The 14218-nt window shown below is 31.4% G+C and overlaps 2 protein-coding genes across 2 annotated transcripts in view; both read left to right on the top strand.

The window, feature by feature from the left end:
• Positions 1–322: 322 nt before the first annotated feature.
• LOC21386176 (WAT1-related protein At5g64700) lies at positions 323–4190 on the top strand. Its single transcript, XM_024169896.1, has 7 exons — positions 323–603; positions 730–792; positions 2219–2335; positions 2445–2676; positions 2857–3015; positions 3645–3796; positions 3903–4190. The coding sequence occupies exons 1-7, from the start codon at positions 395–397 to the stop codon at positions 4144–4146; spliced, it is 1176 nt and encodes a 391-aa protein (XP_024025664.1). The 5' UTR covers positions 323–394; the 3' UTR covers positions 4147–4190.
• Positions 4191–12688: 8498 nt separating this feature from the next.
• Positions 12689–14218, top strand: part of LOC21386174 (uncharacterized calcium-binding protein At1g02270) — a 4273-nt gene continuing 2743 nt past the window's right edge. Inside the window, exons 1-3 of the mRNA XM_024169890.1 lie at positions 12689–13367; positions 13481–13585; positions 13761–13866. Of these exons, the coding sequence (XP_024025658.1) occupies positions 13206–13367; positions 13481–13585; positions 13761–13866 (373 nt within the window). The 5' untranslated portion in view covers positions 12689–13205. The remainder of the gene's footprint in view (positions 13368–13480; positions 13586–13760; positions 13867–14218) is intronic.

The following is a 14218-nucleotide window of genomic DNA, read 5'->3' as shown; positions in this document are numbered from 1 at the left end:
CAAAACTGTCAGAGAGAGAAGCGGTGACGAAATGTCATTTAGATCTAGATCAGAGTGGTATATAGGCCATAGGGTGAATTAACATATATTTATATACTATATATATATATATATAAGACTAAATATTATTACTGTTGTTGCTATTATTAGACGAGAAGTTCTTTTGAAAGGAGTGATGATGCAGAGATTTTCCTAACAATCCAATGTATGGCATCTGTAGCCATCTCTGTCTCCATTGGATTTTCCAAAGCCAACTTAGCATTTATTTCCTTTTCTCTCTTTGACCCAATTTTCTTCTTCTTCTTCTTCGGAATCAGAATTCACTAGTTCAAATTCTCTCTCTCTCTCTATAAGAATATTATATAAGAAACGCAAGTTTCTTTATATAACATACATGAAAATGGTGAACATGGGTTTGACAGAGAAATATTTCAAGTGGTCACAAATAGTCTTGGCCATGTTACTAGTGCAAGTCTTCGCAACCGGAATGCAACTTCTGTCAAGAGTAATACTCGTTGAAGGCACCTTCATTTTTGCTCTCATGGCTTACCGCCATGTGGTTGCTGCGATTTGTGTTGCTCCTTTAGCTTTTTACTTCGAAAGGTGATCATTATATATATATATATTCATATGTTTTTGTTAATATTATATTCTTATGAGTTTCTCTTTTTAGTTTTTATTTATGGCTTTCTTTTTTATTATAATGTACGTGATTATGGTTTTTTGCAGAGGTCAGGAAAAGAAGTTTGGTTGGTGGGTTTGGTTCTGGCTCTTTATCAATGCCTTAACCGGGTAAGCCGTGTTTGGTTTTAGTTTTTACCTTGCTTTGTGATGTTTTAGTTTTCATTTCCTTTGGCACATGGTTTGGTAGTAACAATTCTAAGAAAGAATCCTTCAATGATCAAAATCTTGGTTCTTTAATTTTCTTCTTCATCATTAAGATCAGAATGAATTCCAGTCTTCTTTTTCATTTTTTTTTTAGTTTCAGATTCTGAATTTCTCTGATCATAAAACTTCTTCTTATAAAGAAAAGAGTAAATACAGGCAGATGTTGCAACTTACCATATGAGCAACTATTATACTATCGGCAAATACGGTTACTCCTCTCCTTACATACAAGACACATATGTAACGTTTTTACATTAATGTATTTCATTATATATGGAAACAATACATTTATATATATATGTGTGTGTGTGTGTGTGTATAGATATATATATATATATAGAGAGAGAGAGAGAGAGAGAGAGAGAGAGAGAGAGAGAGAATGTCCTACCTTCTGTAGCTAGGAAAACAAATGTGTAAAGCCCTTTTCAAGGGAAATCAGAAAGCAATAATAACATATCTGAGACAAAAAGGAAGCATATCTGAGATACCCATCATACCATGGGCTTAATTAAATGTGATGAAATGGAAATATTGATTGTCTCGAACCAATAATGATGGCAGCCAATGTCGTTATATATGAATAGGAGTGTTCTGACGATATAGCAGATTATGCAGAGAGCCAAAAGGTTTTGCTTTTCAATTATATTCCTATATATGTGCTGTTTTTTGTTTTTTGTTTTGGCACTTTTTTTTTTTTTTTTTCTCTGATGCTGTCTTAGCCTCTATTCTGAAAAGATGACATGTGAGATCAAACTACATACATATTAAATAGGTTACAGGACTGTGACCAAATTTCAACTGCTGAAAAAGTACTTAAAAGATTTTATTCTTTTTGAAGTTTTCTTCTTTGGATGGTAAAAGGGCTTTTATTTTGTTAGGAGGAGGAGAAAACAAGGACTGCATGGTTGTCAAAAGAGTTGTAACTCATTGCATCATCTCACTTTTCCTCAACAACATATATCTTAAAAAAGTTAAAATATAAAATGCCAGGGAATCAATTCATTAATACCAGTAATAGTGACTACAGATAGGCATCATTTTTACACTTGTCATTTTCAATCTGTTAGGCTAAAAGTGCCTTTAAGATTATTTATGGGATCCCAGGATTTCAAATCAAATCATAAAAGAAAAATAAAAAGTCAATGACTTAGCTCTAGCTGACACATTTAGAATAATATATGATCTAATATGGTCCACTAGCTTAGGGACTACAATTACAATATCCTATCAAAGAATATTACTTCACAAAATTTTCCAACTCAGTTATACATTTTATCAGTTTCTAGTCTCTCTTGAGTTGTTAAATCTTACTTGTTGCATGTATATGCAGGATAACATTCGCTATGGGAATGTTCTATTATGGTCTCCGAGACACCACGGCTACATATGCCACTAACTTCCTCAACTTAATTCCAATCGTCACTTTTATCTTGTCCATCATCACTAGGTAACTTTAGACGTTTTATTGAAAAAAATTTAGTAGAATTCTCCTAATTATTTATATAGACAAGAGTTCTTTTCATACTAATATTTGTTTCCATTGAATATGTTTGCAGAATAGAGAAGTTGAAACTACACACTAGGGCGGGTAAAATGAAGACGCTCGGGGCATTATTATGCGTTGCTGGAGCTTTAACAACCAGTCTTTACAAGGGAAAAGAATTCTATATTGGTCATCACCATATTGAGTCCCATATCACTGTCAAGACAGCTGATGCTCATTCGGCACGTGGCACGTTCTTGTTGGTCGGGAGTTGCCTCTCCTATTCAACATGGTTCATAGTGCAAGTAAGTTCATATATGCATCAGTCACACAACTATTAGCACCTTCTTTTTTTACCTTTCAATCTTTTATAGTGCTTAATGTCTACTTAAAAGGACAACGTCTGGTGATGAATATCACACAGAGTGGCCATTACTTGGCAGGCCCAAACCTTATTCTTTCATTTTCTTTTCTGGGTACTACAGGTTAAGCTGCAAAAAGTTTTTCCATTCAAATATTGGGCAACTATGTTGACATGCATTATAGCATCCTTACAATCATTGGTTATAGGCCTATGTTTGGATAGACACAAAGCTGCGTGGAAATTGGGCTGGAATCTACAACTCGTTACTATAATCTACTCGGTGAGCTTACTACAGAATTGATATTACATAATTACCATCATACAGTTTCTAAATTTAGAATTGGTTATTGAACTGCAAGGTCAAGGGGGGGTTTTCCTCTGGTGCAAAATTTTTTAACTTATGAAATAATTGTTAGTGAAGGCGGGCCTTGGCACCGTGGTGGGAGCGCTTGCGTTTGCACCCGGGGTTCAGGGTTCGAATCCCGGAAACGGCCTCTCCTTTAGGGGGTAAGGCTGCGTACATATGGGATTGAGCTTTCTCCTAAACCTGTCGTAGTACGGGAGCCTTTTTAACACTGGGGTCCGCCTTTTTGAGCGCTTGCGTTTGCACCCGGGGTTCAGGGTTCGAATCCCGGAAACGGCCACTCCTTTAGGGGGTAAGGCTGCGTACATATGGGATTGAGCTTTCTCCTAAACCTGTCGTAGTACAGGAACCTTTTTAACACTGGGGTCCGCCTTTTTTTTATGAAATAATTGTTCGTCATTTATGATATCTTTTTTTATTTATCCTAACAATTTTATGTGTGATTGTTTAATTTAAAGTAGATGAATCAGCTTATAATAACTTCTGCACTATTTGTATTTGAAGTCTACTAAACATACATGACACGTGGAATTTTACTCGAATAGGGATCACTTGCCACAGCAACAACATTCTGCTTACTCTTATGGGTAATCTCAAAGCGAGGCCCCACTTATCCTTCCATGTTCAACCCGCTCACTCTAATCTTTGTGGCTTTATCAGAAGCTCTAGTACTTGGTGAAGCCATCAGAGTCGGAATGTAAGATTCCTTTCCCTTTCATATACCTAAAATTTGATATTTTTGAATTGGAAATTTGATTTATATATATATATATGTATATGTGTATATTATATATTTTTGGCAGTTTGCTTGGCACGGTGTTCATCCTACTTGGGTTGTACTCCTTTTTGTGGGGACAAAGAAAGGAGATGAAAAGCTTGGCTCAGCAAAGGGTAGAAGCTGATGAGGAACAAGGAAAAACAAACAATGAGCCTGCAGGATCACAGTTGACAGCCACAGTAGTGCCAAGTAGTTCTCCTACTCTAGACAATAATATTGGTAGTGACATTAATGCTAAAGATCAAGCTGTTCATAAAAGCACTGTATAGTATTAGTATTTCTTTATCAGTACATTACTGTAGGTTTATCACAAAACCCATATAAAATTGAATCCCATCAAGATCTACATTGTAACTCTGTTGATCCCAGAAAATAAATCTTGAGCTATCCCTTTTTTCATTTAAACAAAAAAAGTAGAAATTTTCTTCTCTTTTTTCCTCCTTGTTGAACTCAAAATTAAAACAGATCATAGTCATGATTCATTACAGTCAACTGAGATTTCATAAAAATCCTTATTATATAGTAAGACATGATAAAAGTCAACTGAGAAAAGAGCCTAAACTGAGAAAAGCTTGTCTAACAATTGGATGAACATCAGATGAGTTAAGAGCAATGTAACAGTAAACCAACTCCTCAATGTCATTCCAATCACAGACACCATCCACATCTTGGATCATCTCCATTATCGATTCCCTCAAATCCGAAATCGGGTCGGCCGTGCACTTCACCACACACGTGCTTCCTGCAAAAACACCACAAACATCACCAGGCAAGCTAGCTGAAAGGCTTATGGTTACCTTGTTTTTATGTCTCTTGATCAGTGGCATTTTGTTCTTCAACTTTTGGGCAAATGCAACAAATAAATACAAACTTATGGAGTATAAAAGAGATATATTGGTTTATGTAGCCAAGATGCAATGCATGTTATGTTTATATATTTATAGTCAAAAAGAAGGATCAAACCGTGAAGGAAGGTGAGAGAATTCATGTGAAAGTTGTTAATAAGGAGCCAGTAAATCATTTATGAATTAGTACCAAGGCACAAAATTCAAATATGTGACACTTGACATTATTGGTTCAAAACCTGATTTTTGGGCCATTATTGTTATGCAACTGCAAAAGGCCCAAATGCTAACCATTTCATGAATTGGGTTTCTGGTCAACTTGGACTTTTCCTGCTTAGAAAAATAGGAAATAGTAGAAAATGGCCAATATGAAAGTTTAAGAAAGTATATAGGTTAATTTTTAGTTATAGAAATTAATAGGACATAACTTGTCAAGTTATAGTTTATAATCAAATAAATTATAGACAAACTTATTAAGTTATGGTTCATAACCAGACAAGTTATGGACGAAAATATTAATTTGGCATATTTATTAACTTATATAAACTATTGACTTATTAATTTTAATTCATCTCAAGTTTTGACATATTTTCCTCTTTCTCTCTAGAAAAATGTTGCTGAATCGTTAATGGTTACTCTGTGAAACTCTTCTTTTTATGCGTTTCATAAAGAAACATAAACACAACTGTATGCCTTAATTAGCTTTAGTCGAAAAAAGTATAGTTTTTAGCACTTTTACCTCTTGAATTTTTCGGATTTTGATAGGTTACAAACTAAATTGTAATTTTGATAATCTACACCTTCAAAAGAATTATGATTTATATCTATTTCTGTTTATGCACTATTTTGACAGAATGGAGCAATAGTCAATTTTATATTAGTCAAGAAACTTCATCTAATTTATATATTTACAGATAACAAGTCGATAAGCAATGCATCTTTTGTTAAGAGTAAAATGTGGGACTCTAAGTATTTACTCCTAACATCTTCTTAGTCCAAACTCAGGTTGAAGATTGTAAATAAGGAGCCAATGAAGATTATATATATATATATATATATAAGAGGATTGATCATTTGTGTAGCTTGAAAAGACTGATATCTCTCATTTTTTAAGTTTTAAATTATAAGAATTACAACGTGGCTTCAACTACCCAAGCTTTTACACATTAATAATACAATGGACTCTTTTCCTCTCCTTATAAGACTTGAGGCCCACTATTATTAGGGAGGAATTTATAAGAAGCAACTGTCTAGTCACTATAATTTTTTTTTTGAATAGTAGTTATTATGGATGTGTTTGAAATTCGTTTTAAAATGATTTTATTTTTTGTATGAAAATGAAAATAAAAATATTTTTAATTTTAGACATAAATCATTTTTAAAAATGCATTTGATAGTTTTATCAAGAAATTATTTTCGTGTGAAAAAACATATTAATGTTTTTCTTTCTCTCTGCTCAAGAGAGGAGAAAATAAAAATAAAAAATAAAAAACGACTAAAAGTTATTTTTCATTTCTCTCTCATTTTACATTAAACTAAAAAATTATTTTCATTTATATTTTTTGTTTTTATTACGTCAAACGCCGTTTTAAAAACGTTTTTATTTTTTTAAAAAAAACGTGAAAAATAAAAACGAAATCAATTCTAAATACCGCTTATAATTTTAGTATTAAGTATGTTCAATTCACCAGATCAAATAGTTGAGTAGTATTCCTTTTAAAATGAAAAAGTTGAGTTAGTGTCAAGTCTTCAACAGAAATTAGATTTCTATTTTTTAGAAGTCCTTTCAGAAGATTGGATATGCAAATCCATTAAAAATTTCATAATGACTAAGATTGACTGAGAAATATTCATGACTATCATTTACCTCTTCTGTATACTAAAAAGCCAAACTCTACTTTTTTTTTTTTCCGGCTAAGAAGCCAAACTCTACTTGACCATGTCTTAGTTCATTGATGTGTTTTGTATGGTGTAAAGTCACCACGTGGCCCTTTTTCTACCACAAAATGAATCACAAATTGTTTTCCGAGATTACCTTATCAGCATATTATGTAGGGCCGAAAGTTCAATTGGGTTGGGACTTTAGATAAAACTGCAAGGAATATTCAGGGTTTTGGATGTAATTAAAAGTTAAATTAAATTAAAAAAAATAATACATATCTGCTGACTGTTAAACAAAAAACATAATTTCGACCCGGTAAATTTTTTAATATAATATTATTCTGTATGATTTGACAGTTTAAAATTATGTTCTAGTATTTTTTTTTTATGTCTTTAATTTCTTACCTTATGAAAATAGTGTTATTCCATAGACAGTGGATAATGTCAAGACTCAAGAGTCAAGATCTTTGCTTCAACTCATTTGCCGACTAGAAATCCATTTGAAAAAAAAGTGCACCGCCCAAAACCATTTCTGTCGTTGTCTCGCTGTTGTTACTTGTTAGGCACAAGTTGGGGATTACTTTTTTGCTTCAAATGGGGTCCTCTATTAATAGCACTTTATGCTTCAATAAATTCTGCAACCTATTTCGTTAATGTTGAGAAACTTTTAAAGAAAACAAAAATCTTAAGGGTACTAGATATTAGATATTTGTTTTAAATGTGTGCCAAGTGGGAACAAGGTAGGATGATACATTATTTTTAAAAAGGTTTTCAGTTTCACTTTTTTTTTTTTATTTTCACTTTAACACGTAGATTTTATTATCGGAAATAGTAAAAAATATGTCAATATGAAAAGCTTAAGGAAGTATATAGGTCAACTTTTAGTTATAGAAATTAATAGACCATAACTTATTAAGTTATGGTTCATAATCAGATAAGTTATAGACAAACATGTCAAGTTATAGTTCATAGTCAGATAAGTTATGGACAAAAATCGTTATTTATGGACAATAACTTGTCAATTTATAGTTCATAACCAGACAAGTTATGGACAAAAACAGTAATTTGGCCTATTTATTAACTTATATAAACTATTAGCTTATTAATTTTAATTCATCTCAAGTTTTGTTCTATTTTTCTCTTTCTCCCTTTTATTATCTAGTGAAGTTTACATATCAAACAGTAAATAAAAATAATCACAAAAAAATTAATAAAAAAATGACATTAGTATTTTTTTTATTTAAATTATCCACGACACTAATAACAAAAATAAAAATAAAATAACTACGCACACCAACTCAGGCCCCGTTCACTTCGCTGATTCGAGTTTAGAATTCGAGTTGAGATGTGACTTTATGTGAGAGTTTTTTACTGTAGTAAAAAAGTTAGATGTGATTGTTTATGAGAATTTTTTACTGTAGAAAAACTCGAATTCTAAACTCAAATCAGTGAAGTGAACAGGGCCTCAGCCTCGAGCTGTTAGGTACTAGTACTACGTATCCAATACCATTTTAACTCCTTTTTTTTTTAAGTTTCCAAGAAAAAAAATGTGTGACATGCTAAGCAGCCAGTGTAATATGTATTATTTTTAAGTTTATGAGTGACGTAGTGGTGTCTCCTATATCCTAAACAAACAATCCGATCGTGTCATGCAATATAGGTTTAAAAAAAAAAAAAAACAGAGATATATTTGCCTCTTCAATCTCATTGCATTGTTATTTAATTTTCTTTCGTTTCTTTTTTTCATACTCTACACCATCACCGTATGTTGGTTGCTTGGTGGCTTGGTGCAATATCAGTTGTAGTTAATAAGATCGGTTCTTATCCCACCACATCATTAAATTTTTATATTTAATAGATAATCACAGTAAAAATATGTTGATTGCTTAGTGGCTTGATGCAATATAAATTGTAGATAATAAGATCGGTTTTTATCTCACCACATCATTAAGTTTGTATATTTAATAAATAATCACAGTAAAAATATAATTATTAAAAACTCGTATATATATAGGCTTATTTAGTTCGCTGATTTAAGTTGAGATGTGACTTTATGTGAGAGCTTTTTACTATAGTAAAAAAATTAGATGTGATTGTTTCTGAGAACTTTTTACTGTAGCAAAACTCGAATCAGTGAAATAAACAAGACCATAATATGTCAACATTTTATTGTTCACTACAAAAAGAGATGAGAACAATCCAAATCAATCCCCCCACATCACCATTTCCTAAAAAAAAAAGAAAAACAAAGAAGAAGAAAAACTCACACACATCACCGTGAGGTCCGTGACTAAATGGTCATAGAGAGGAATTTCAAGCTTTAGAGAAAAGGATATTTCACTTGCCTATTTCAATTAAAATTTTTCTTCCACGTTCCCAAAAAAAAAAAAAATTCAAATTTGAAATGTGAATTAATGAATAATGACCGCATAAGTTGTCCACTTCGCAAATATTTGGTTGCATTGTCTGTTTCCCTTACAGTCATACTAATGCTTATATATGTATAATCTTGATAAATATTTCTTAAAAATGTATTAATTAAGATTTTTATTATTTATTATTTATTCATAATTTTTTTAATTAAATAATTATACTAATAAAAAAATATTTATTAAGAATAAGGAGTTAAAGTTTAGACTCATTCAATTTCAAGGATAAATTTTCCATTTTTTTCCTTATAAATATATATGCATATATAGCCAATTAATATACAATGAATGTGATTATTGCCCCTGGTATATACTACCGAAAGCTGTTTTCTATGAATCTCATAACTCCACAGTTGACTTAGATTACTAATGTTTTCAATAGAAGAAATGAAGGAAAAATATTCTTTAGTGTTAAAGATTAGTAAGAGACTTGGTCCACAAGTAATGAGTCTCTACACCGACAAAGACATGAAGAAAAATGGAACGTATATGAATTAAAAAAAATCTACAAATTAATGGAACATAAAAAAAAGTAGACAGTCTACGCACTTATGAATTTTTATTTTATTTTATATTTTGGTATAAATTCTTCTTAGATTTACAATATTAGAGTAAAAAATACGTAAATCTAGTAAAAGTCACTAAAGTCTTTAAAATGATCTAGATTTACGTATTTTTTACTCTAAGAAGCCATATTACACCGAGAGAATATTTTTATATATTCTACCAGAATTACCTTAAAGTTAACCACATGTGACTAATCAGCCGTCAGTGTAATAAACAATGTATATCTATCCATCTTTTTATTATTAAAGCTCGTTTAGTTCGCTAATTTGAGTTTTTAATTTGAGTTAAAATATGATTTTATGTGAGAATTTTTTACTGTAATAAAAAAATTAAATGTGATTATTTTTTAGAGTTTTTTACTGTAAAAAAATTCAAATTCTAAACTCGAATCAATAAAATGAACGATTTTTAATATGTTTTTGATGTGTTTCTTTTTCTTCTATCAATAAGGGTTTTTTTTTCATGTAGATTTATAGCGGTTTGATCTCGATATAAAGGCCATCTCTACGACTAAATACTCGAGGGTTTCATTATATAATGAACAATGCACAAGATTACAAGAAATAAGAAGTGATTGATAAGAGATGGTCTTCAATATTGAATGGAAGTTGGTCTCGTTCGTTTCGTTGATTTGAGTTTAGAATTCGAGTTGAGATGTGATTTTATGTGAGAGCGTTTTACTGTAGCAAAAAAATATAAAATTAGATGTGACTGTTTGTGAGAGCTTTTTACTGTAGTAAAACTCAAATTCTAAACTCAAATCAGCGAAACAAACGAGTTATTTGTTCTGATTGACTTTCTCCATTGCCTTCCTTGTTGTGCACTCTTATTCAAATGAGATCTGCTCCTCTTTATAGAAGTTCGTTTCTTATTTCTCAGTTTGGAAAGCCTAACATTTTGTACTAGTAATAAGTTTTCTATTTTCGCGGTTCGAAAGTACTATGAGTCGAGAGCCATTCTAGATTATTTTAGGGTTTTTGAAGTACTATGGAGTCGAGAACCATTTTAGATTATTTTAGAGTTTGTTTAGTTCGTTGATTCGAATTTTTAATTCGAGTTGAGATGTGACTTTATGTGAGAGTTTTTTTATTGTAATAAAAAAGTTAAACGTGACTGTTTATGAGAGTTTTTTTACTGTAATAAAACTTAAATTCTAAACTTGAATCGATAAAATAAATGAGGTCTTAAAGTTTTTAAATGAATTGTGTTGACACATATCTAATGAAAAACGAAGTACGCAATCTTACCTCAATAATTTACGATAAAAAGCCATATTACACCGAGAGAATATTTTTATATATTCTACCAGAATTCCTTAAAAGTTAACTACATGTAACTAATCAGCCGTCAGTGTAATAAACAATGTATATCTATCCATCTTTTTATTATTAGTTTCTCCATCTTTTGAGCAGCCCTTCAGCAACTTTCGGCGCGAATAAAAAAAGATCAGAAGTAAAAAATTTGCCCCTTTTTAATTCACGTAATGCACGTTATGGGTCCGTTCAGTTCGTTAATTTAAATTGAGATGTGATATTATATGAGAATTTTTTACTGTAATAAAAAAGTTAAATATGACTGTTTATGAGAACTTTTTACTGTAATAAAATTTAAATTTTAAACTCGAATTAACGAAATGAACGAGTCTACATTTATTCTTTATTCTCCTCAAATTAATCTCCACCGCACTTTTCACTGCACATTCACTTTCATGAAGGAAGTCTTCCATAAAATCGAATCTAAAAGAAAAAAAAGACTTCCACGAATATTCGAATGATCGAATCCATTCTAGAAGTTTCGGTTGAAAGTCACTCTCAGGAAAAAAAAAATGTTATTTTTGTAATTACACACATATATATGTCTATATAATTCATTTAAAAAAGCCTCTGAAGCCAAAGGAGACTAAGGCCACGTTCATTTCATCGATTCAAGTTTTATTATAATAAAAAACTCTTAAAAATAATCACATCTAACTTTTTTACTACAGTAAAAAGTTCTAACACATCTCAACTCGAATTAAAAACTCGAATCAACGAACTAAACGGACCCTTATTATACCATGTCATGCATAGTCAATTTCAATCCTATTTTATTTACCTGCACCACCTTCAACATTCTCGCACCCCTATCTATTTATTTCTAATCCTGTGATTTTTTTTATTTAAAAAAAAGCAAAATTGTTTTCTATTTGAGTTAGTTTTCCGTTTGTTTGTTAATGTTTTCTGTATCTGAACAGGATCCAAGTTGCCGCGAGAGCGATTACAGGGCTTTTTGGATGACCAGGAACCAAAGCATATTGGATTGGCTCTTGTATGAAAGATCCTCCATTATTTGCCTTCAGGTTTTTCTTTTTTTCTTTCTTTTTTATTTCTTTTGGTCTCTTAGACTTACAATATTAGAGTAAAAAAATACGTAAATCTAGTAAAAGCCACTAAAGACAGAGGACGTTTGATTGTAAGATTCAAATCATGTGATTCGAATCATTTTTAATTTACGTGTATTTTTTGTGAGAGAAAATACTGTAGTGAATTACGAATCATGATTCGAATCAGAGAACGAATCCCTCTGTCAAACATCCTCTTGATGCTTCATAGTTGCGTAGTATTATTCTAAAAAGATAAGAAGTAAGAAATTTGCCCTTTGATTAATTCACGTAATGCACATACATTTATTCCTTATTCTCCTCAAATTAATCTCCACCGCACTTTTCACTCCCATAGTCACTTTCATGAAGGAAATCTTCCATAAAATCAAATCTAAAAGGAAAAAAAAAAGTTATTTTCGTAATTACACATCTATATATCTGTCTATATAATTCATTAAAAAAAAAAAAGGCCTCAGATTAACGAAGCCAAAGGAGACTATAATTATGCCATGTCATGCATCGTCAATTTCAATTGTATTTTATTTTTGAATAAAACATGGCCGTCAAATTTCACTAGAAAAACCATGACCGTCAATTTGAATTCTATTTTTTTTTTGTTCTCCAAAGGGACGAGAAGGAATTTTTCAAAAATATGCCAACCTAGACATTCTTTTTCCTTCTTCAGCAACCCCACCCATACGTGTGTGTGTGTATATATAGATACAGCAATATATAATTTTATGTGCTTCGGAGTTCGTGCAAGTTTATTTGCCACACAATACGTTGAAGAAGAAGAAGAAGAAAAAAAGAAGACAACAGATTGAGGTTGGCAAACGTTTGTTCCCCCCCCCCCCAAAAAAAAAAAAAAAGAAAAAAACGCACAAAAAAAAAAAAAAGTGGTTTCTGTTATGTTCTGTTCACTTGTTGCTGCGGATTTGCCAATCGCCAATTGTATTTATTTTTGGTTTCTATTGTTTTAGCCGGCAGTTTTTTTTGTCTCGTTTTTTCTTTCTTTCTTTCACTAACGTCCTTGTTCGTGTAGTAAATAAATACAAAACCCAAAAGAGGCTCCTCCCACATTTACCGGTATTTCCGTTAAAACTTTCTTCCTTCCGCAAACCAACTCCACAGAAAACCAAAAAAAAAAAAAAAAAAAAAGCTCTTTCCTTTTTTCCTTTTCCATTCTCCATTCTTTACATCCAAATCCAATAAAACCAAATCAAAACAAGAGATCGAGGAGGGGAATGAGAAAGGAGAGGAAGAGGAAGATGAAGGGAAGGATATCGAGAATCGGAAGTTACGCGATTTCGTCATCGATAAGAGACCAACACCAACAACTACAGCCTTGCATTACCTGCACCACCTTCAACATTCTCGCCCCTATCTATAAGCGCCTCAACCACGAGGTGTTCTTATTTCTAATCCTGTGATTTTTTTTTTATTTTTTAAAAAAAGCAAAATTGTTTTCTATTTGAGTTAGTTTTCCGTTTGTTTGTTAATGTTTTCTGTATCTGAACAGGATCCAAGTTGCCGCGAGAGCGATTACAGGGCTTTTTGGATGACCAGGAACCAAAGCATATTGGATTGGCTCTTGTATGAAAGGTCCTCCATTATTTGCCTTCAGGTTTTTCTTTTTTTCTTTCTTTTTTATTTCTTTTGGTGTCTTTAAATCGTTGGGTTTTCATCAAATTTCGTTAAATTTGTACTTTTTTTTGGTCTTTTCCAAAGTGGAGTTTTTGTTTTTGTTTTTGTTTTTTGTTTTTCTTTTTTTAAATGTGTTGAGTAAAATGGTGAAACAGGAATTCTGGGTGGGGAATGAAGAACTTGTAAATATATATGAGAAGAGGCTTGGGGCTGCTGGTTATACGAGTTTCAAGCTTGGGCGCACCAACAACCGTGGCGATGGTAGAGTTTCTCTTTCGTATTCAATTCAAAATGAGACATTATCATCATGATCATTAGTTTCTTCTTATTATGTTTAGTTCGCTGATTCGAATTTTTAATTTGAATTAAGATATAATTTTATGTAAAAAATTTTTACTGTAGTAAAAAAATTAAATATGATTGTTTCTTAAAACTTTTATTTTATAATAAAATTTAAATTTTAAACTCTAATCAGTAAAATAAAAAAGATTTTAGATTCTCTCTTTTTGAAAAATATGTTTAAAGTAGCATTTCTTTGTTCTTTAATCATTGGAATCCTACTTTCCCTTTTGGCCAGAAAAGCCTTTTTTTTTTTTTTTTTTTTTTTTTTCCG

Source organism: Morus notabilis, unplaced genomic scaffold (genome assembly GCF_000414095.1).
Source record: "Morus notabilis unplaced genomic scaffold, ASM41409v2 Scaffold1221, whole genome shotgun sequence".
NCBI classification, from domain to species: Eukaryota; Viridiplantae; Streptophyta; class Magnoliopsida; order Rosales; family Moraceae; genus Morus; species Morus notabilis.
This window is presented reverse-complemented; position numbering and strand designations above follow the sequence as displayed.

Coding starts and splice junctions, on each gene's coding strand:
- LOC21386176 (XM_024169896.1), top strand. CDS start 395: ATGAAAATGGTGAACATGGGTTTGACAGAGAAATATTTCAAGTGGTCA. Junction 2,677..2,856: donor CAACATGGTTCATAGTGCAA/GTAAGTTCATAT, acceptor TGGGTACTACAG/GTTAAGCTGCAAAAAGTTTT. Junction 3,797..3,902: donor GAAGCCATCAGAGTCGGAAT/GTAAGATTCCTT, acceptor TATTTTTGGCAG/TTTGCTTGGCACGGTGTTCA.